Genomic DNA, 24585 nt, shown 5'->3' with positions numbered 1-24585 from the left:
TGGCAGGGAATGGTCACATGATAACGCAACCTGTTCCAGGAGCATTGCAGACACACTGAACAACCCAACTGGGCGACCCGCAAAGACGCATATTTTTAGCTTTGCATGGATGTGAAGGACGATAAAATCCTAAGCATCTGTCTCTAACATAGCAGCGCAACTCCTGAATGATATACTTAAGCGGCTTTTTCACGACCTAGAGGAATTGCTCGGAGAGGTAAAAGCCTCACTAACAGTAACTTCAACTCACTCTGAAGTAATCTTCCACGGGTATGAAACGAAATCATCCTCTAGGTAAGATCACTAGGGTAGAGTGGAAGCTAGGAAGGTAATACAGCACAGTGTAATTAATGAATAAAGCGCCACATCTTAGATTAGGACAAAAACATCAATGAGGGCGGCTTTCAGATGAGTGTCACTCCTGGAAATGCGGCGCATCTTCGAAGAACAACCCATAATCACGAGTAGGATAAAATTTTGACTAAAACAGACTCTGCACTTTTGATGTCATGGACAAAGTAAACGACTTGTTTTCTGCATGACATTATTTTCATCACTGAATGGTTCTTGAACTCAGATCACGAAGGGGAAATGTAACGAAACGTTTCCATAACCTCTCCAACTTAACTTGTAGTCGGGTAATCGGTACGCTTGATCAGGTGATTTTTACAAGGCGAAAACCAGCAAGTCAGATAGTAAAAGAATGCTTGATCCGACATGTATACATGTATGTATGTATGTGTATGTATCAAACAGGGCTATTGCTGTGTGTACTTAGACCAGACTTACAGACCATTAGTAATAAAATATAACTGTATTTCAATATCCTGATATTTGGTTACATATACATTACAGATAACAACGTTGTTGATTTTCGTATTTTACAAATGATATATAGTGACAAAAACAAAGAACGATGTTCTCATTTGTAAATAAATACTGACGGTTAATGCTTCCCGTAAAACCATTACCGGCAAAATGATGCTTCATCCATAACAGAGCTATTCTTAGCTTCCATTTGCCCCCAATAACTGGTCGCAGAGCTAGACTACGAACAAATTCGAATTTATAAGATCCAGCCAAAATTGAATCTTTTGGTAATAAGTACTTGACGAAACTGCAGTAAAAACACGAGTAATGCAATTACCTGTTTAAATCTCCTCGTGAGCGACGCCGCTTTGCAAGCCTCGTGCGAAATTGCCTTAGACCGGCCTTTGTTATTACTAGTAAGGAATAAGCATGTATTACTTAAAATACCTAATGTGGACCTGTTGAATGTCAGTTCAGATGTAGTCGGATTGAACATTGTTTTTCCAGGCTCTGATACATAAAAGAATAAAGACAATAAAAGGACCAATTTTAAGTTATAAGTAACTTTCAATATAACTGTCTCCCACTTCACTAGGTTATTTAATTTCTTTGGATGCCACTCTCTCGCGATAAAATCAACTGAAAGGTACCGAGCATTGCTTTTAAGTGGTATCCATTATTTCGATGCTTACTATGATAATAATAAAACAATTGGCAAAACTTATCTCTAAGTTGTGGAAAAAATTACTGTCGCATTCCACCATGTATTTTGCCTTAGGAATCAAATTTCACTGGAAAGATAAAGATTATTAAGATAAATTTGAAAAGTCCATCATTTACAGTTCACCGAATTGATGTAAATTACGAAGTGATACTAAATCTTTCATCTTCGCATATCTGCTGTCAGGCTGGTGTTATCACAGCAAGCTTTCATAGACGGAAATCTATTTCCAGTGAGTTTTCATAAGGTCGAAGAATGCGTAAAAAAAGAAAACGACTGCAGCTGACTTGTTCAAGCGATTATTTGACATTTTCAGCGTTTTGGTAATAAATTTAACAGCAGGGAAAATCTACGTGCTGATAGCTTTACAAAGACGTTTAGGGTTCCATTCATATGCAAAGTCATTAATATCTGGTGTATAAGTATTCAAGGCAATTATTTTCATTAAATCGAACAGCTTTAAGAGCATTTCGTATTTCTGTATACAAAATCTTGACGCCTTATTCAAAATTATTCAGCTAAGGTCAGAAGCTTGATCAAAATCTACTTGAAGCATAAGAATATGTCAATTGCCTCGCTTCTCTGAGGCTTTCGTTGAGGAGATAAAGTGCCTCTGATTGGCTGAAGGGAGTCCAGCTTCACCAGACACACTTTCCAAATTTTCTAAGATTGGTTCCTCAAAGTAAGTTTGCTGATCATCGAAAGTGTTACTCGACCCAAAATTCAACCCTTGCTATAAAAAGTACTGCAAAACATCTAAGTGTCACAAACAGAAATAAGCTAAATGTGGTCAAACGTTACGAAACAATATTTCCCACACTGATGAGAAATAATTCTATATTCATTTCAATTCGAAACAGCAAAATTGTTATTATCACTATTATTTCAATTCATTAAAAAATTTTCTCAAAATGTGCACATTGATGTTTCTAAAAGTGCAAGTAGACTTCAATGACCTGGGTGAGAACAATTACTAATCAAACCCCCTGAACCACCCCGACCCACCCAAATTGTAAATATGTTTCATTTTAACTTCTGAAGTGAGAAAATTGAGCTCTCCTTCGGGTAAACGTCTTCTATGCGTAATTCACCAGTGGGGAGCTCAAAACAGGAAAACCAGACAATCAAGTCTACAAGCACCACCATGAATGGTGTATGCACACACTTGTCCCTTAACTTATTATCCTGACAGAATTATCAATCATATTCACAAGTCAGGCATGGAAAATTACATGTACAAAACGGCAAGGAAATGCCAATACTACACAAACCAGAAAACATTTTGCACGGTCAGTCCGCAACTCATTCCCAAGCCAATTCCTTGGCATAATAAATCTTTTGATACAATTTCATAAAAATTAGGTGATACTCAAACCATAGATAGCATAGTTTACCTTGTTCAAATTAGAAAATAAAGTTTTATCTATAATTTAGCATGCTGTTGTATACTGGCTAATTATAATAAGCCACTGTAATTCGACACCTGTGGAGAGAAAAATGAAGGTCTTTGTTAAAATATTTCTACATTCGTCTATATAAAGCCTTAAGGTATCTTAAGAGATACTACATAAACGTATTTGATCCTGCTGGTTAAATCCACATAAAACTTGACAATTAGTTTCCGCTGAAGTGCCTTGCCGACCAAAGTCTACAGAACGGTCATTTAACTAACTTCCCTCGGCTGGAAAGTACTACAAAAACTAGAGCCTCGAAGTAAATCGGACGAGAGTTAGTAAATTGACAAGTACAGTTAAATGACCATTTCACTACGACACCCTTCATTTGGAAGTGAGTGACCGAAATTTTCCAAGGTAGAAATCTCGCGGCAAAAGATACATAGACACGTCTCAGCGACAACCCTTAACGCCCATGACGCTTATAAAGGTAAGGTACAAAAGAGAAGAGCCAATCATAACGCTCCGTTTGAGGTTTATACGCGACCGCGAAGTAAGTGTTGTTTTCTTTCGATGGTTTTATTCGAGGGTTTAATTCAGCTGAATGAACAGTTTGTTATTGTAAACATGGGACGTTGCTAGCTTAATAATCTACTGATATATCAGCAAATAGTTCTGGAAACCCAAAAGCATTTTTTCTTCCACCAGCCATTAGACTATCCATTCTTTGGAAATCTTTCAAAACAATTATTTTATCTGTCTAACAATTACTTTTTAGAGGTTTTATGTCGATTTGAGTTCCAGTAAACACTTACTTGTTTACGTGCTAATGTGTATTGTTGTATAATTGCTAAGAAAGGCTATTACTTGTGATCGCTGAACCACCTTCTGAAACGAAAACAGTAACATTTCCAAAGTGATCACAGACTCAGCATGTCCTACTCTTCTAGCTGAATCTAGATATCAAATTGCTCATAAAATGCGCAATTGATTCATTTAAAATATCAGAGTTAACAGATTTTATAGGTTTTAAGGTAAAGTAGATGCTCTAAACGTAAATTTGATAGAGATACCGCGTTTAAATGAAAGTTCTCTTTATTTTTCCCCTTCACACGAAACTTGGACGACAGGGGGAATCCACCTTCTCTCTGTTAACCCTTTAACTCCCGGACCAAAGTTGTAATTCTCCTTACTGTCAACCATACAGTTCTTACAATGTTGGTTCAGATAATTTAGTATTGGATCAACTTATTATCCCCAAATTCAGTGATATATTTCTTCATTCTCATTACTTATCTGGTTGATATTGCATTGATATTGCATTGATATTGTAAGGAAAAATTCTGTCTTGGTCACTCATGGGAGTTAAAGGGTTAAGTGTTTCGTGTTTTACATAGGGGAGAATATTCCCTTCCTTTAGATGCCCACGAAGACACACGGAAAAGTCTACCTCACCCTAACATACTTTTCAATTTCTTGCTCTTCTACTCTCAATCTGTAGCTTACCTGTACTTTTTGTGTCGCCGCCGATTAAGTTGTTTTTTGTATTCTTGGCTGAGGGTTTTGGAGACGAACTCACACTTGACTGGCTCAGCGATGATTCTGAGCCGGACGAATTTTTTCTCGCATTGGCCTCCTTATCTTTGTTCTTGTCTTTGCCTTTATCTCTTTGTTTAAACATCTTCCTCCAAGATTTGGACCGTTTAAATTCGCCGCCATTGCCAAGCTGGAGAGAGTGAAGGAGTTAAGAAGTAAATTTAAAAGGAAATAAATCTAGAGAACTGTGTCGAAATCACACTTATTTCAGTTTACTAGCGGTGCAATTAAGGTTATAACATCTACCATTCAAACAACGATAAAACATATATACTACCTGCAAATCTTTAAAGATAAATCAAGTATTATTGTACAGTGAAAAAAATATATAATGATCTTACTTCATCGACAGTTTCTCTGTCAGTAGCATTCGCCAGTAGCCAGTTGAATTCTCGCTCAAGTATTTGACGAATCTACAAGAAATCATCCAGATTCTGTCAAGTTCAAAGGTACACACTGAAGGCATTCAACGCTTGTTTAAAGTACAGTAAACGAGGCTTGAGAGTGAATGTTCAGCAAATGACGTCATCATGTATGGAGGCTTATTTCAGGCGAGCGAAGGAGCAGGCGTGCGGAAAGAGCGGCGTTCAGGAAAGAAAAATAAAAGGAATACGGAAGAGACCTCTCGTCCCGCAGCCATGAAACCACTGTTTACTGGTCACCAGCTCCTTCTCTCGTCACAGAATATTTCCTGATTGGAGCCAGCCACAAGGGTACATGTGTTACCTAAAGATAGCTATATTGCTTAACCTCGCTCTGATTGATCCGGGAAAATCGCAACACCATCTCAACCAGTCAGATTAAAGACTAGAGCCAATCCTTATTTAAACAAACACGTTTTCCTGCGTTTCATACAGTTGGCCAGTTTTTACTTGGAATTGTTATTGGCTGATAATGATGTCAAGCTTTCCTCCCATTGGCTGTTGCGATTACTTTGGTTTTTCGATACTTGAGTGAAAACTGCTCTAAAAAAACTGTCGTGATAACAATGATGATTCGCTTTTAGGTTATAACATTATCCAACTGTTATAATGATGACTTTAACATGGAAAATAATTTTGGAAACCAATAAACACAAGCGTACGTTACCTGTGTATTCTGACTGGGTATTTGTAAAGCATAGGCCAAAGTATTACAGTCAAAAGTGTCGTCCAGCGCAATCACTGCTCCATGTACCCCTGTGCCATGCAAGTTATCAGCATACTCAGCTAATCCAATCTTCTTTAACCAACTTATTAGACGCTCATTGCTCCAAACAAGTACATCTGAGGATAAACACATTTCCAGTCACATTATTTATGCGGTAACTAATAATCCTCTTCTTCATCGTGTTGAAAAACAAACTTATGACTTTTTGAAGAAGTAACTGCTACTGTTTGTCCAAACTCATACCAAATATATATATATATATATATATATATATATATATATATATATATATATATATATATATATACTTAATAAATAGTAGATTTTTTCAATGGCAAACCAATTTACCTTTAACCTCATCAGCACACATTTGTCTCCTTTTCTCTAGTAACTGGAAAAAAAAAAGATAAAAAAAACTTATTTCAATAAACATAGCAAATATCGCCTGCTTTGCCATCGGCAAGATGTTACTAGGAAAACTTCTGTTATTCACTTTAACTCTAGTATGTTATGCACTCCTACGAGAGTTCTATAAGATGTAATATTTGTCATTCTAGTTCATAGAAGTTTACAAAGCCAATGAAAAACACAACGAATTCTACCTCAACACTTACCCTTTTGTCGTAATTCATAAATCCTAAACATTTGACACCACACTGCAAGCTGTGTCTGTAACAAATAATACAGCATAGACAAATCAATCAATCCATCAGTCTGTCAAACAGTCATTCATTCAGTCAGTCACACAATAACTTTTTTAGAGCAGATCAAATGAGTATTAACCCTTTATTTCCGAACATTACCATGTACTAGATACATTCCCTAGGATGCTGACAAGGAGAATTGGAATAATCAAGAGCTTCTTCAGTTGATCAATTACTGTATTCTCGTGACCTTGGTATGTGTTTAAGGGGTGATATTGTAAGGAAAAATTAGATGCTAGTCACTCGTAGGAGTCAAAGGGTGAATAGCTTTTTTTTTTAGTGCAAAGTTGCAATTTATGAATTGGGTTTGAGTAGTGTGCAAGCAAACAAAATAATAACATATTCTTCTTTGATAACAAAATCTCTAACAGATATGGTGCAAACAAATTCCAAACTTAACAATCAATTTTTGAAACACGATAAGAAAAATTTAACAGAGAACAAACCTGTGAAAGCCATCAACTACTTTCAAATATTTTTGATATTCTTTCTTGCTTATGTGTTCCAGCATTCGTGCGTCTACTAAACATTCTTGAAAAGTGCCCTGACAAAACAAAATATAGCAAGTGTAATTATAGTTAACTAAATTCACATTTTTCATTGAACTGTAACCTTTATCTTTCATTCTTAAAATAAAATTTTTGGCTAAACTGGCACTCAGATGGTTAGAGCTAATCGGGACAGACCACTCTTCAAAATCTGGGAAGGTCTAGGAACAGAATCCAAATGAGAGAAAAGAGAAAAATATCTAAAAATAAACCTCACCTTGTACTGAGCAAGACCTAAACTTGGCAGCCATTCATTTGCAACCCAATCATGGTTCATTTCACCATAAACAAGAGACTAAAAGAAAGAGTGTTACAACTTAAGTGCTGCATGATCAACATCACAAGAAGTAAGAAAAGATTTATCACAAATGAATGAATTAAATACATGGTTAAAATGAAAGAAAAGATAAAATGAGAAAGGCTGACTAAATCAAGCCTTCTCATTTTATTTTTTCAAAGATGAGTGTCCTTTGCAGCACTTGTTTGATCTCTTTACATAACATGCCCCACAGATTCTTCTATTCATTGCTTTACTTTGCTGTAAACTCACATTTCTGTTGGTGGTAGGCGAGGAAGGACTTGTGAGGGTGACAATTTCTTGAATGGAGAGCCGCAACTTAAGTCGATGAAGTGGATTGGATATTCCAATTTCATGTTGAATCTCTGTATCTGACAGAGCCTGAAACAATACCAATCATGATCAGAATTTTATATCACACATATGATTGGAGTTTTGGTACGTCTCTGTTTTGGAAAAACCGTATGCAGCAAAAATTGAATTGTACCTCAAAATAAATATGTTAAATATGACTCATTACCATGCTAAACCATATAAAATATTGAGCAAGCGCAGTATAACAAAAGTTTCTTACCGACATTATGGCTCCACTCTTCACATTTGCTTTACAAGCTGCCACATACCAGGCTGGCATGCCTACCCACAACTATAACAACAAACAACAAATACAAAGGAAAACTTAGAAAATTCAAAACTTCCTCTATCATAGAAAAACATTTAGACTTCTGTCAATGGTCACTTCCACTATGTCACGAAATATTAAAGATATTTTCATCATTACAATTAAACAACAACTCTCCTCCATAAGTCGATTTATTATGTATTCCACTAAATAACTTGTTCCAGATTTGTCAATTAAGGCAATGACAAGATTTCCACAATGCTCTCTTTACTACTATTTAGGTGAAAAAACAGATTCTGGTTCTTTGTTTTAGGCACCACAAGATATAAAACTGCAAAGGAAGAAGGATAATCTGCACTAAACTGACCTCTAACCATGCCACAACTGTAGGTGCATTCCACAAAGCAAATGGTGTCCCAGCTTCTAGTGCCTCTGCTAACAAGTGTGATTTATTTTTTATTCGCCTGTCTAACTCACGTTGTCCACTCCCTCCTGGTACAGATTCGTTGGGGAGCGAATAAGAGTCTGTAAGGACACCTGTGCTGTCCTTATTTTTAGTCTTTGTTTTAAAAATTCGTCCAAATGATCCTTTGATCCCTTTCTTGCCTTTGCTATTCTTTGATAGAGACTCTGCACTGCTTGTGGTGCTTGTTGCACTTGGTAATGAGTCTACTGAGCTGTCCCTGTCACACAGTGATATGAAATCACATTAACAATTATTTACTTTGCAACACCATGACATACTCTTGTGAATTTAAAATAGGTCTGGCAAAATTTATGAATGCCTAGCCATGACATATTTCCTTAATTGCCACTGGCAGGGAAATTTGTTCACACGAGTAAATCATGTACTCTTACTAATTAAAGTTAAAAGAGGTTCCCTGGCTCGATGCTAAGTCAAGTAATTTTCTTTCCGCAGAATCAGGCCAGTGGTACTGTTCAGGAACAATAGAACTATGTTGACTCAGACCTGGTTAAATCATACTTGAGCAGTCCATGTTTGCAGCTGGAGGTTCTACTTATAATACATTTTCCTTTATTAAGCTTATTGCATTGCTGTAAGAGATGGCTAACCTTAATTTCATCATGCCATTGGTAGATGGAACAGTGCTTGCATGATCATGTAAAGGACTTGAGTTTGCACCACTCTGACTGGGTTTGGAACTCTCTGTAGAATCTGATGTACCTGAACTGGGTGTGGGAGGAGTGGGTGCATCATCTAGGGTGTTGAGTGAACCTTCCTTGCTTGACTTGACCTATGTACACAACAAAAGTTACCACTAATGAACACAGACATTTCAGTAAGTAATGTCTGGAAAGGCTTCCATGTTCACTGCTGTACTCTGGGTTTTATAGCATACTTTGACCCCCTACTCTTAGTCATTCTTTATTGTTAGGGGTCATCAGAAATCTTCAGGTAGTTGAAAAAGAGTACAATTGAAGCCAGGGTTCAAACTTATTAAAATACAAAACATTGAACTTGACACTCAATACACACTCATATTACGTGCAATGTAGATGTCAAAAAAATGGAGGAGAATCAATCAGCACTAAATTCTGTCAATTCATCAAAGGTTGGAATTAATTCAGGGTTATATATAATAGTAAGCTGACTGGGAACTTTGCCAGAACTGTGCAATGGTTAGCTGGCTGAAATGCAACTATAACTACATGGTGCAACTGAAGAGACAATAAAGAATGACTGCCACAATTTTTACTCATCATCATCTACATTTTGCGAGCCAAACTTTTAAGACAAACATACACTGGTAACTAATTTTCTGAGGCAAACAAGGTTAGAGTACACACCCAGATTGGTGTTGTATCCATTGGATCCAGAGGAGGAAAAGGAAATGATGTAGAGGATGCAACCAACTCCTTTAAAAAAAAGGCAAGAAAAATATTGAAACTGTGAAGTTGACCAGCAAGAGCTAGAAATGACTGAAAAAAATAGCTAGATCCATAGTCTACAAAGCTGACAACAAATTAACAAAATTAGAATGCTAAGTCTCATTAAATTAAAAGATCTTCAGTTAACCTAAACTTTGTGAAGAGGTAAGCACAAGTGATTTCTACCAATTCTCATACATGACACACATTGATATCTACACCAGTTAGAGGGGAGAGTTACCTCACTTCATGCACATTTTTCAACATAAGGAAATATTTAGCAGGACAATGAGGCAATGGAGAGAAACAAATATAAACTTCATATACAAAAATTTTTCACAGCTACCTGGAATTTTTTTTTTTCAATTTTAATACCACAATGCAGCTCTCTGAGCAAACAGTTAAAATAATGTAAATTTAATCTTTAAGACACTTATAACAATAGTCCTTAATTTCAAATAATTACATACCTGTTGAGAATTAGCTGAATACACATCTTGATGCCTTGGACTCTTTGTTACAGTATTTTCAAGTACAATGGCTCTTCTTTCTGTTGATTTGTGTTCCTCTTGTAACTGACTAAAAAGGTTGTTTCAAAGAAAAAAGAACAGTAAATTGCAATAATAAAGAATACAATGCTAAATGTGACAAAATATATGTATCAAATGGCACCTAGCAATAAGAAAACAACTTACTTGAGTTCCTTGTTAATAATATCTATCTGCTGTTGTAGTAGGGAAGCTAAGGTCTGTGCATCACCACTAACACCTCTTTCTTCTGATATATCACTTCCAGCATCACTTTCAATGTCTGAAAGTTTAGCAGTGTCAAAGGCCATAGCAACATTCTTAAGAACACTTTCCTGTTCCAGTTTCTGCCATTCTTGTTCATTTAGTGTAAAGACCCTGCTTGGTGCATCCTCTATTCCTGCACGACCTTTTGTCTCTCGCCTGATTGGCTCACTAAAGCATCAAATGATAAGTTTGGAAATGTTTAGAGACTTAACCACAACCACACATATGCACTGACATAAAGTTCAATACTATTAGTAACAAAAGACAATTGCAATTGTAATGGTTACATAATTGTTCTCATCAATCACTTAGAATCACGTTCATAGTGTCCTTCCCACCAAATCAGGCATGAATATTTTAGAGCCCCAAACTACACCCTAAAGTTCCCTAAATTGTGTTCTGAAAGGGGGACAGGACATGCTAGTTTAGGAAAAGGGAGACTTAACTGCAAAACATCATTTTTGAAACAATAATTTTTTTTATTCATAACATTCAGTTGATGCATAGTAACACAGAAAACAGAAGATGATCTAACAGAAATCCTTAAACTTCATTCACAAGGATTCTAAGGATTTCAGAGTCTTATTAGATAGGATTACACATGTACTGTACTTTGCTTATGAATTCATACCTGAACTTTACAACAGGACCATTAACTGCTGCATTGGTAGGACCCTACATGAAACAGAAAGCTGAATCAGTTATTGAAACTTTGATAAGGATGTAGAGGACAACTTGCCCACCACCCACATCTAAGAAAGACATAATTGTTGCTGCAGCACTAGGAACTACAAATATTTCACTCCTGGGAACAATTTTCAAGCTATTGTGCCAAATCAAAAGCGATACATGTATAGCAAAATTAATGCCAAAGCAAGCACAAAGACAACTAATTTACCTTGGATTTAATTTTTTCAAATTCTTCATTCAGTCTTCCAAGTTCTAGAGCTAATATTTCCTTGAGGAAAAAAAAGATTGAAAAAGATGTCAATTTGTTTTTCCTTTGAACTAACTGTAGATAGTAACCTTACAATTACAGCTTGTTAAACCATCTAACTTCCAGAAGTGATCAACATGTAACTTATCCCCATAATATCCAGGATCTTGATCTAACACCAAATTCTCATAACTAACTTACAAGGAAATGTGTAGCAGCTACGAGGGAGAATCAACAATCAGATCTTGGGAGTCAAAGGATTATGTAGAACAACCCCCACAAGAATAAATAATAGCAAAGGATGGCTAACATTGGCATGGAGTACAAGAGAAAAAAAATTGAGAAACTCAGGTTAACTAAGCATATTTCAATTAACATAAACCAAGTCTTTGTGAACATTTTTTAACACTGGAAACTAACACTATCCAATTGAACTGTATCAACTGCAACAAGACTGTTTTTTTCCTTAATCAGTGATTATGGGTTCACCTGTGGTGACACTTCTGGTATTTAAGGTTAAAAAACTGTCTGACTTTAAAATAAAAATTGATTGTAACTTGAAAAGTTAAATCCTTTGATGGTCTTTTTTCTTGTTGGTTACCACCTTTCAACCAACCTTGAGAGATTGCTAACATGAAAATTGTACCCTTACTTCATACCTTTTCTCTTTGAAGATCTTCTACTTGTGATTTCACTGCTGTAAGTTCTTGATTCAAAGCAGTCTGGCAGAAAATTAAGAATAGAAATAGACATATTAGAAAATTGTTAGGAAATACTTGTATGAACCTTCCATTCAAGAATAAGATTTAAGTCAAATTAACAAAATTAATAAAAAAACCTTAAAGAGTATCTAGAAAAACTGATACAATCATGAGGTTTTCCTGTGAAAATCTTGAATAGTTATCCATTATTAGAATGTGCTGAAGTTAAGTGTAATTGAGGAAAATGTAAGCAAAAAAACAATGATCTCTTAAATTCTTAAAACAAAATATTATTGAACAGAGACCAATAACCAAATATCTACCCACAAGCAATGAAGTTAAATAAATGACAAACCTTCTCCTCTAATGCAGTCATGCGCTCCTTAAGGTGCACCTGTAATCTCTCATTAGACTCTCCTAACAGTTTATCAATTGTATTAGACAATCTTGTGTTGTGGTCTTCATTCATCTTTTCTCTTTCACGTGCCTAATATAAAAACAAACTTGACTTTTAACTGTTGATATCACTTCACTACCTGAAGGCTTTTTATCACATTTCTTAGTACCAAATAATTATCCTAGTTGATAGAGGCACCATGGCCAAACCTTGTCCAAGACTGTGACACAGTGACCCCAAACTAGGATCTTGTGGACTTTTTTATTTTATAGTGCCTACATCTAGGTTCATCAAGTGATTTCCTACTACCAAATAACATTCCTGGATGATAGAGGCATCATGGCTGCATCATGTCCAAGACTGTCACACAGTGACCCTGAACTAAGCTCTTGTGAACTTTTTGATTATTAAATGCTTGGGTTCATTTGAGTGCAAGTTTAGCAGGACCAAGCCTCTATCTGTGAATTTGGTGCGGATCCAGTGGTGATATATCCTTAATAAATTTCCTTACCTGGACTTCACTCTGGCCTTCATAGGATAGGTTTAACAGTATTTAACATTTCAAAATTACCAAATAAAAGCTAGATCAAAACCAGACTTTGTTTCAAAGTGTAGTATCCATATTGAAAAGACAAAGAACTATCACAAAGAATTATTTCTATCAAATTATGTTATGTTGACATTATTAAACATGACCTGTGCAGCCCTTCCCACCCATCTCTTACCCTGTTGAGCTCTGCTTGTAAGTCCTTAACCTGGCTCTGTAGTTGTTGAACAGTCTCTTCAGCTGTGCCTTGTTTCTCTGCAGCCTTGAAACACAACCAAAACTGTGTAATTGGTATCTGGACCAAAGCTCTATGTAGAATACTGATTGCAACTAAAAGTAATTTAAGGTCCTCCTTTGTTTGCCCTTTAAATGACATTTGCCAAAGACAGATTGTATGGTAAAAATAAATCAGGTTACAACAGACCCACTGCTTTTGATTATTCATTCAAATATTATAAGCAACAAAAAATTACATTCAAACTTTTTCCTTACTGTTTTCAATTGTTTGGGCATTTCGTTAAAAAATAAGGCTTTCATGGAATGGAATATTTGGGTAGTTATGTTTCTTTACCATACATGTAGGTGATTGTGAAACTTCATTCCTCTAGATTATTGGACTAAAATGACAAAGAGAATGTGGCCATCTGTATTTCTGAATATAAGTTCCCAACTGCTCTTACTATAAAACTAACGAGAAGTTCTCACCTCATTTAAAGCTGCCATTCGAACAGCTAGCTCTTCTTCTATTTTGGGTAAAGCTTCAGCTTTTCGTAAAGACTGGTTCAGGTTCTGCTCTGCTAGTTCTAGTTTTTCTTGCTGACACCTTACTTTCTCTTCAGCCTATTGAGTATCAAGTATTGAGTTATTTTAAAAATATACTCAGAGAAAAAAAAGTTGTGTTGCCAATATCAATAGTTAATGTTTCAAATTTTTGTAATTTGTCACACACAGCCAAACTGCAAGAAGCACTAGTAGATAACTGTAACTTGTATGAGATGTTTAATTTGCTTCATGAGAGTTGTATGGCAAACAGTAAGAAGAATTACTACTTAGATCTTGGGGGTAAAAGTGTTAAATCAGTAAAACTTTAGAAATCTTGACATCACTATCTTTCTACTTTTTCTACCTGGATAAGTTCACTTTCTTTGCTGGCAAGTTCAGTTTCCAGTCTCTCATTATCATCATTCAGTGCAGTGACCTCATGTTGAAGTCGTACATAACGCTTCTCAAGGGTTGCCACTCTATCCTCCATATCTGATTTCTGTGCTGCTGCCTGTTGGGAGACAAATAAATTTAAAATGCATCAGCTTGGCAAGAGAAACAGTGTATTAACAATTACTGAATTCCAGATTGGAAGGAAGGGGTCTGAGCCTGGCTTGTATGAAGGACTTGCTACTCTAAGTCAAGCTCTTTAACCCTTTCTGCTTGAAACTTTGTTTTACTGTAGTCCTTAATTGGAATTCAACATACACCTATAGTTGCACTTTTTCAGATCTCTCAAAAGTTTTTTCCCAATTTGAAAAGCAGCGCCTCAAAAGATCATTGTAATTAGTTATTTGTATCTTTTATTCTAAGTCCTTTTGCATGATGACTTTCTAGGCTTTCATATCTGGACAAAACATCAACTGCTTTCCCTATTTTAGATTTAATCCACAGTAATTCATAAACATTTAGATGTATGTGTAACTCTTGACAATTATGTCTTTTGCTACATGTACATAGGTCCAAATGATGTGATAGTGAATGATAGAACATGATTTGTGATGAACCCAAACAATTGGCTTTTAAGTTAACTTGAAAACAAATTCAGAAGAAAGACCATTTCAATGTGTAGATACCTCATCTAAATCTCGTTCTAGTCTTTGAATGGAGGCATTTCCTCTGTCAAGCTGTTTATTACATATTCGTAATTCTTCTTCAAGTGTTGTACATCTCTCTTTCAAGTCCTTGTTTTCTCTTGTGAGCTAAAAACAAAGGAAATTTCAGAACATAAGTAAGCAATGCTTGCAGTCGCATTAAGGATTTTTGAAAAAGCAAATGTTTTGCAAGCTTCAGTTACTTTTTAAAATTAAATTTTGCCTCACAAATTGCTCATTTACATGGAAATACCTAGTCTCTAAAAGGGAGAGCTGCATAATTCAATTGGATCTTAAAAGTTTAAGGGTTGAAACCCCCATCCTTGTAATTCAGTTTTGGTAATTTACAAAAATCTCATGCCAGAGGATACAGACAGTTGTGAGTAGATTCCAACTACCAGCCAAAAGGAAACTAAGTGTTAATACTAAAACACAACAGCCGTTACCCGCTCCACTTCCTTTGTCCTCTTATCCAAGAGGAACTGCATCTCTTCCATTTGCTCTTCATGTGCAGTCACATCAACACTAACTGGTCCGTTGGAAAGATGCTGCAGAAAACAAAAACTTTTGGCTGTGAAAACTATGCTGTACGGTAATGCAGTTGTTAATTACATGTACCTGTATTTACAATGGGGAGATGACAGCAACTAAAAAAAAAATAACCGAGTGGAAATAAAAAACAAAGTGGCACTCCTGAAGAAGCCAAATTCTTTGTTTAACTTCATAACCAAAGATACATTGCATATTTCCTCCAAAAATTATTACTGACAGAAACAATTCAATGAAAGGTTATCAGTAGTTGATTTTCACAACATTTTCATAAAAATTATTCTGCGAAGGGGGTAAATGAATATCGTTTAATCAGTGATGCCACGATAAAGTACCTTTAAATAACAACTTATTTCTTAGAATAAGTCATATTAGAAAAATCAACTAAGACTGAGATGTTAACCTTCTCTCCATTAGAATTCTCATTCCCATTTTCTAGACAGTTTTCACTTGATGTATGAAGTTTTTCTTCAGTTCTTACTCTTCTAAGATTCCGCAGTCTGATGTCTTCATTTTCTTGTTCAAGTTCTTTGAGCTACAACAAAAACCACAGAGAAATATTCAACATTTGACTGTATAAGGACTGGAAAAGGTTTCTCACAACTAAAAAGGATAAAAATCTAATTTATTAAATGGAAATGTAACAGTGAGAAATAAATCATTACTTGTCATCTCGAGGTGAAGTAAGATTTGACCTGAGAATGGTGACACAAGTTTGTCCACTCTTTGCAATTTACTTGAGAAGATCTATTCTTCACTCATAATCCACAACCTCTCAAAGAACAGCAAGTATGAAAGAAGATTAAGAAGTCCAATACCTTTTCTCGTGTTTCTTCAAGTTCTGCTTCAAGTGCATTGTTTTTGTCTACAGCTTGTCGTAGTCTTTCCCGTACCTATGCAATCATCACCAATTCAATTAGAAGACCACATCACAAGAAAGGTATTAATTATCAATGATATACAAAAACGATCAAAGGGTATTTTTTTGTTGACCAAGAATGAGCAACAAGTAATGGCTGTTCCTTTCAAATATCTGTCCATGTCAACCATAACTCATAACTTTCACTATAAGAACATAGAGCTGTGGAAAAACAAGGCCACAATGCAGGGTAAGGCTCCAAAATTGCTCACAAAATACTTCTTTAATTAACATTCCATGCAAACATGAAATATTTTTCCGAGTAACACACAGGACATTAATGCTGACCTTTTCATCTAGAGCCTTATGATGTTCAAAGAGAGATTTAAGAGCCTTGAGAACTTCTACTTCTGAAGATACTCCTCCTGTTGTGGCTGCTTGTCGTTTAACAACTGTCATTCTTAGTGATCTTTCATGCCGTGCTACTAGGCATTCTAGATGTTCCAAGAGAAGCTGCAAAAAGTTGGAAAAAAAACCCCCGAAAAATCAAAAAACAAACAAACAAACAACAAAAAGAAAAACATCAGTCAATCCCTTTCAGAGCAATGTAATTTTTAACACTTGCAGTGTTATATATGTGTCTCTGTTTGCAACCAAGAGAGGCAATAAATTAAATCACCCCAACTGCTTAAACACACTCTGCCTCTGTCACAATGTTACCTCAAACCCATGAATCAGTTTATACTTTTATGTCAGTGAGAAGAACTGACTTGACTTGAATACAAAATTGCACAAATTGTACATTAGACCTTAGAAGGAAATAGCTTTTTTAATTTCAATGCATTTAGCTAGTTAAATAATTATCAACAAATCAAAGACAAAAAAAAAAAAGGATAAAGTCAGTCCATATCCTATCAGTGTGACCCTTGTTAGTGTAACTGTTTGGTAGAAAGCAGAATTACAGCATATTTTAAATTAGTCTCTATCAGGTGAGTTTCAAGGTAATGAGTTCATTTAATATGTCTGTCAGTGCCACGGTGGTGAAAATTGATAAAGAGAGGAGAGATAAGATAAGATTTATGTATCAGTTCAATCTGATAATGTTTGTACAGAAAGCACAAGCTGTGAAAGATTGCAAAATTATTCACTGATGTCATTACAATCATGGACAGACATCATAATTCATTTGAAGCTGAATTTAAATTGACAAGGGAGTTATGCCTTTCTTTTATTTCAAAAGGTGGATCTGTCACCCACAAGGGGCAGGGCAGAATATAAGATGCCTGCAATTTCCATAACATTAGACTTAGTTTGAGGGTCATAAAAAAGTGAAAAAAAAACAAACGTAAATGCAATATTGTTTACAGAGTTTTCCAAAAGCTTAGGCGGAAAATGGGGGTTACCTTGCCTGTTAATGTCAAATTTATACCCTAGTCTTTTAGGAATTTGACTGTTTGTTTTTATTTTTTTAAGGGGAGGGGGAGGGAGAGGGAGAGGGAGAGGGAGAGGGAGAGGGAGAGGGAGAGGGAGAGGGAGCACTTAAAAACCACCAATATCCTATCACAGTTGCATGACAGTACCACACCCTCCCTTTCAAGAACTTAGAGGACCATTGTTTACGCATCATTGATTTACAATTAACTTCTTTGAAACTACTTCTGGCACAATGATTGTGATTGATGATATACAAATGAAAGAAGGGGAATAAAAAACACCTGGCGCAACCCTTTTTAATGGACCCAAAAACCTAACAGACCACACAAAATACCACAGAGATTTTTAAAATTCCTTTTAGCTGACAAAATGAGATACTTAGCAAATTGAATCATGTTAGTATTCAATACTATTTATAGAAAAAAATTAAACATTGTGTTTATTTTCTGTGTTCAACCTGAAAAAGGGGGGGAGGGGTGAGGAGGAGGAGGAGGAGGAGGAGGAGTAGGAGGAGGAGGAGAAGGCAAATATCTGTAGGAAGGAAGTAGGTAAGTATGGGAAGTAATAAAGAATCCTTAGCTATAAAGTATTTTGAAAACTAGTGAGAATAACTCTGACAGGATGTGTAAATTTGTATTGACTAAATCAAGGTCTTATAAGGGCAAATTGATGGAGTGGGTCAGATAAAGGGAGATAGGTGGTGGAGGAGATAATTAAATGAGGGGGCTGAGAAACGAAAGGAGCTGACTGTGAGGGAGGTAATCAAAGGGTGATTACTATTTGAATGACTATGGTAAATTCTGTCCGTGGGAGTTTTTAAGCTTGCATTGTCCTCATGGAGCAATTGAACCCCTTTAGGATTTCGGATGTAATTAACCTGTAAGGTCTCCAAGTGTTTTCAATACTTTAGCCCCGGGTTAAATTTTGATAAAAACAAAAAATCTAATTTATAGTACAAGGGAATGTAAAACAGAGAGACAGGATATTTACCATTTTGATATACATGCAAAGGGGTAAAGAGTTGTCAATCACTGACAAATACTCACTCTTGTATTACATCTCTCAGACTTCAGTTCACTGATCTCCTCGTCCTTTTCTAAAAGTTGTTCCCTGGCTTGGTTTAGCTCCTTCAGCATTGTTGCAAAGTCCTACATCACAAAAAATCCTGATTTAGTCTGTACTGAGGCAAAAGACACACCACAAACTTGATCTTTGTATAGGCAGTTTAAAAACTAGAACATTTCTAAAAATTCAAGCCACAAAAGCTATCATCTGCATATCTACTTTGCATAAATGCTTGGACATTTAAGTAAGAAATGAATGAAGCTTAAGAATTTTTAACAGCAGTTTGACTAAATTATAGTAATTGCTTTTCAGAAATGAACACGAACTATGCCTTGAGACAACATATAATTTTATTTAATAAGTGTGCATAATGCACAACAATATTGTGGTGTGTAAACAGACCAAAATAGGGTAAAACTCAGTTTGATCAAAACACTCGAATAAAGAAAGAAGCTCTTGACCTTAAGTCATAGTAATCTTTCTCCAGCAGAACTAGTACATAGCCTTCATATTTCTGAAAACCTGTCTCTGTTCAGTTTGGGTTCCATTATAACAAGCTATCTGCTTGATTTTGAAATTTCACAACAACTACATCCCACAATGTACTTCCAATACAATGATCAGTAAAATTTTATTGTGTGCTTGTAGCTTTGGATCAAAATTTATAAATTGTATTAGTTTTATCCATACATACTATCATTTGGAGACATTGCAAACATCTTTAAAAAAAAAGTTGAACCTTGAAAAACTATTTCCGCATACACAAGATGTCTATTCACGTGTTTTTTGCCTATTGATGGGCATACTTGTACACTGTATATTCAAAAACAAAAACACAACTTGAGATGTCAACAGTGATGTGAATGTTGTTATTTAGGATACCAACTTCAATCCATAATAAATTTAAAGTGAAGTGTCTCTGGCAATTTTAATAACTGCAATCCCTATGACAATACGCTTTAGAGCAAGATTTCTTTATCAACACTGATTGCCCACAACTTCCAAATATAACTGTTAATGGCTGACACAAACCTAGGAAAATATTTGCCAGGAAAATAAAACAAATAATATTCTTTGTTTAATCAATGTGCAAGTAATTAGATGCCTTGGACAGGGCATGAAATTCATTTTTTTTTCTGATAGCCACTTGGCTCCTAAATTTTTTAAAGTGGTAGCCAATTCAAAAAAAGTTGATCGCCATTTTTAGAGACAAAAAAACCTTTCTCTTTTTACGCTATCTAGTTCTAGATAAACCCTCCAAAATTAAGTTCTACAAAGTTCTACAAAGTGGACACTAGGATGGATGATATAAAAACTTCAAGCTCACCTAAATCCAAGATGGCAACTAGTTTTCAATCTAACTTAACCAGGAAGTTTGCTGCGGATTTATCTTTCCAAATCTTTTTAATTCACTACATCTCTAGGTATGGTTATGATTCTAGTCACCAATTTGGCGACTACTTTTCAGGATTTGGTCACCAAAATGAAAAATTTAGTCGTACTGGCGCCTGTATTAGGCGCAATTTCACGCCCCGTTGGATGAAAAAGGAAGGTAGCAAATAGAGAAGTCTCTTAAAGATGTACAACCACAAGACTCTTAACAAAAACATCTATTCAAACAAAAGTATATCATCTTGGTTTATATGTTTTTCAATACAACTCAGTTGAACATTTGTAGGAAAACCAGAGAGACATCTAAGAGCAAACTTTTTCCAGAAAGAGATGTCAGCCAACTGCTTTTGACTTCTTTAAAACTAGCTGCAAAGAACAAACTGTAGATTCGCTGGGGTTTAGTTCCAAAACACTTCTCAAATTTTGAGCTTATGGAATTGTGCAATAAACCAGGGTCTTCTTTACAAATGGATTAATTTACCATGGTTCTACCATATCCAATTGGTAACTTATACAAGGCAGTTTTTCTACAATAAGCAGTCTGTGAAAATATCTCTACCCAAGGGAAGATACCTCTGTGACAAATCAGTTATTACAGAATCTTCATTGGATTGTTTTGAACTATTATTTGACCCTTGAAACCTCAAAATAACTTTGTTTTAATGGTTATTAAAATAAAGGTTTTCTTTTCTTCTTCCTGTTCTTGGTACACTCTTAAGGTTATTTCAAGTTAAAATATCTGCTTACTGAGTTAACTGCTAAGCCAAATTCATTAGTTGTCTTGGTCACATTTTGATTTCAATCTATTACTTTGTCATGAAAAGGTTACCGCTCTTTAAAGACAAACTTGAACAATGATTGAATTCATTATCGCATTTGAATCAGTAATTAACTACAAAAGTTTACATTTTACTGGTATTTGAGAAAAAAAAATATATATCTAGTGTTTGTCCAAATGAACAAAATTAATTTAAACCCCACAAAAGTAAAAAAAGTAATTAATTAAAAATCAATTATTCTGCACTGATGGCATAATCTAAATGTTATAATGACAATATTTCAAGTCTGTCTGTTAGCTTGTTGAAAACGTGACACTAAGTTTAAACTACAATGGTTATATTTCTGCTTCCCGGTCAAACTGTTTTTTTTTTACTCCAATTTGTCAAAACTGTATGTACCATTTTGTTAACCATTTAAGTTAAACTCAACAAAGGGTTTCAATTTAAAATAGTTCTATGTATTAAGAAGAAATTTTACTTGAATTTTAAACACAAAAAAGAAAGATTAAGAGAACACATTCAATTTGGAATCAAATCAAGAAATGCCACAAAAAAAATAGGTTCTGAAGACGTCAATCTTAATACCACAACAACTGAGTTAATTTTTTAAGCTTGTTATGTTATTGGTGAGCTCACAGCTTCATTAAAAAGCTCAATACACAAAATATGCACTTTGATCAAATTAATTACATTTTAGCTGCAGATTTGAAGAAATTATTAATATCCTTAAGAAAGGTTTGAACTTCATATTGTTGAGTGAGTTTATACCCTTCCTTGAGATAAGTGCAAGTACTGTACAAAATGAAGCTCAGAAACCATTTGGCTTTAAAAGAGACAACGAATTCACCTAATACCAAAAAAAAAATTTGAAACCCACACCGTGACCTCACAACATTTATTTACATATCAACAAAATTTCTGTTTGCCCCTTACAAGGTAGGACGTATATTAAATTTCTGTTTGTCCATGGCAAGGTAACAGCAAGTGATACCAAGCAAATTGGAATTCTCTTATCACTCGTTATCATCACTTTATCAACGAGCGTGCAATAGAAGACGGGACTGAACGTCTTGGATTACATTTATAGCTTTCGACAGCTTTACATATCTGCAACATTTCGGCACCGCTTAACATGCACAAACTCAACAATCACCGATCATGCATTTATTCTCATGCAAATCAAACTAAAGGGTTTCGTAAACACGCTACTGTCTAAAACAAAAAGGTTACTATCAACCGCGAGACGTTTATCACAAAGAATAATAGTTGTATAAAGGGTCATTCCTAAATATCGTGACATGCGAGCCACGAAAGAAATTACTACACAACACATTCAAGTGCTAGACTTCTCCGAGGCTTGAGGATCTTTACAATACAGAGTTTGTCAGCTGAGGGTTAAAAGGCAAATAGTGCCAGCTTTGAGCAAAACAGCGATTAAATTCCACGGCAAATTACAGTTGATTGATAAGTCATGATCAGTGCTATTAAAATTCAGCGATCCAAAACCTAGTGAAAAGTGTAGTATACCACATAGTGATCAAGTCACCGGAAATACACACTAAGGTACTTTTAAGAAACGAAAAAGACGAGGGAGAAACTATTTAAGGTTCCAAACTGGTTCAAGCTGAGAGAGGTGTTATCAAGCAAATGGAAACGTTATTATGACAACATGGTTCATCGCCGAAATGCAGAGCAAACAATATGACACAAGCCATCAAGCGAACGAAGTCACCTTATAAAAGCATTCTTTAAGAATTTTTCCACCGCGAAAACACGACATTCATCTGTTTTCTAGTGAGCGCTATGGAAAGCGTTCTGAATGATCACAGATATTCATTCATGCAAAACAAACAAGGCAGAAAGGAACTCTGTTATTTCTAACTCAAATAGAGACGAATTAGCGATGCAATATTTGAGATATCAAATGTATTTAATATTCGACACATTGAATTAACGTAAACGAAACAAATGGGGCTAAAAGTAGGAGACAACTGTTTTCGAAAGAAATGCGTAGGCTTCTATTTCTAAAATTCTGCGTAAATTCTTAATTTAAAGATCACGGATTGGACAAAGGTTCCCCACAGTATTGTTTACAAACACCTTGCACCAAAAGCATAACTCGCTTTCTGCTAAAAAGATTCTATAAGGGAAATTATTCCAAAGAAAGCCAAGGAATTGCTAATTAAAATAATACCTGCACCTTTTGGCGATGCGATTAAAGCAAATCGCTCAGGCCTGCAGAACCAAGGCTGTGCAGAAAAACAAACTTTCTTGCACTTACCTCAGCTAGGACTCGAACTCGATTCTTTTTGCCAGATTCTTCTTTCAAATTATTGCCCGACTCCGCAATAATCCCATCTAGACCAGCTAGTCTTTCAATTAGTTGATCATCACCCTGCAAATAAAAAACGTTCAACCGGATAAGATCAGAAATCGTTTTACACACGTGTGAGATCCTGTAAGATAGTTCTCAAGACAGATTTAATTTGGCAAGGTAGAAAACGAGAACGTATCGAAAAACATAAATATGCATGACTTTGGTGGAATATAACATAAACTCATCGGTAAATTATAAGTTCACGAGCCACAAACTGGCGTTATCACCTCGTTGGTTGACTCTGGTACTTCACACTATAAAGAAACAGGCATTCTTGCTCACACTGTTGAGGAATGCGAACTTCATTCGGCACACGACAATCAAAAGATTCTTGTCGTATTCTGGAATTTTATTTTCGTTCGATTAAACCTACAGATTAGGCCAACGCTGTTGCTAATCGAAAGGGTTTCTTGTTGAAATACTCCACAGACACTTCTTGGTGTAGAATAATACCCGTGTGCTCTGAGTGAGTAAACACTCGCTACATGAAATGACACTCAATTACAGATCAAATATGGCGTATTTGAGTTAGCCAAACGAATGAATGGCCTAACCTCAGACCGGTAGAATAGCGATTAAAATAGAGGTAAAAGTCTCCCTTACATCATTTAGCACAGTTTCCAAGTGACTCATCAGACCATCCTTCTCTTTTTGACATTCTGTTAACTTTGCTCTTGTGAGCGCCAGCGAATCTTGAGTTTCGCGAAGAGTTTCCATCAGCTTGTCCCGTTCGTCGAGCATATTAACCATAAGTTGCTCGAAGTTTGTCTCCTCATTTTGCCCATACTGAATCTCTGGCGGGTCCTCGGAGATCGTAGGCATTATATCGCACATCATTTTGGCGACAGAACGAAACGCTGAATCTCGGAGAAAACCAGATCAAGTGAATGAACTATTTGACGTACAATTACATGGCCGCAAGGGGTAACCGGCGAATACTTCCTCTAGCTAGCGCGCAAACGGGCGATGGAATCTGTTTTCCGCGCATTCTTCAGCCATCTTCCGAGCTGTGGATGCCTTGCACTTATTCGCAGCTCTTTTTAGGGCAGTGCAGAAGCTCGAGAGATGGTTAATCGCTTTTCTGGACGTAATTCAGTCGACAATCGCAAAAGAACAAGATACATACACACAGCTCAGAGAGCAACTTGCAGTATATCCCATTAGGC

The 24585-nt window shown here is 35.7% G+C and overlaps 1 protein-coding gene across 2 annotated transcripts; it reads right to left on the bottom strand.

The window, feature by feature from the left end:
• Positions 1 to 799: 799 nt before the first annotated feature.
• Positions 800 to 24585, bottom strand: LOC131798605 (liprin-alpha-1). Of its 2 annotated transcripts, none has more exons than XM_059116296.2 (31): positions 24023 to 24585; positions 23324 to 23437; positions 18853 to 18954; positions 16721 to 16885; positions 16332 to 16406; positions 15917 to 16048; positions 15411 to 15512; positions 14947 to 15072; positions 14235 to 14381; positions 13814 to 13948; positions 13287 to 13370; positions 12520 to 12651; positions 12123 to 12185; positions 11425 to 11484; positions 11158 to 11201; positions 10428 to 10694; positions 10203 to 10311; positions 9652 to 9720; positions 8917 to 9098; positions 8210 to 8525; positions 7795 to 7866; positions 7473 to 7601; positions 7140 to 7217; positions 6821 to 6918; positions 6285 to 6339; positions 6019 to 6061; positions 5611 to 5786; positions 4863 to 4934; positions 4432 to 4651; positions 3741 to 3810; positions 800 to 3014 (listed from the first exon to the last, which is right to left on the bottom strand). In XM_059116296.2, the coding sequence occupies exons 1-30, from the start codon at positions 24254 to 24256 to the stop codon at positions 3776 to 3778; spliced, it is 3636 nt and encodes a 1211-aa protein (XP_058972279.2). In that variant the 5' UTR covers positions 24257 to 24585; the 3' UTR covers positions 800 to 3014; positions 3741 to 3775. The 2 variants fall into 2 exon arrangements, with proteins under 2 accessions (XP_058972279.2, XP_058972278.2); XM_059116295.2 differs by having other exon boundaries at positions 3741 to 3813; positions 24023 to 24584.

This window comes from Pocillopora verrucosa, chromosome 8, assembly GCF_036669915.1.
Source record: "Pocillopora verrucosa isolate sample1 chromosome 8, ASM3666991v2, whole genome shotgun sequence".
In the NCBI taxonomy this organism is placed as follows: domain Eukaryota; kingdom Metazoa; phylum Cnidaria; class Anthozoa; order Scleractinia; family Pocilloporidae; genus Pocillopora; species Pocillopora verrucosa.
Note: the sequence above shows the minus strand (reverse complement) of the source record. Positions and strands in the feature narration are given on the sequence as shown.

What these genes read in the sequence shown, in the direction of transcription:
- LOC131798605 (XM_059116295.2), bottom strand. Translation starts at nt 24,256, where the DNA reads ATGATGTGCGATATAATGCCTACGATCTCCGAGGACCCGCCAGAGATT. An exon ending in GGTCCTGTTGTAAAGTTCAG is followed by an intron (nt 10,695 to 11,157) that starts GTATGAATTCAT and finishes TTGATGCTTTAG; the next exon opens with TGAGCCAATCAGGCGAGAGA. An exon ending in ACAGAGAAACTGTCGATGAA is followed by an intron (nt 4,652 to 4,862) that starts GTAAGATCATTA and finishes CACTCTCTCCAG; the next exon opens with CTTGGCAATGGCGGCGAATT.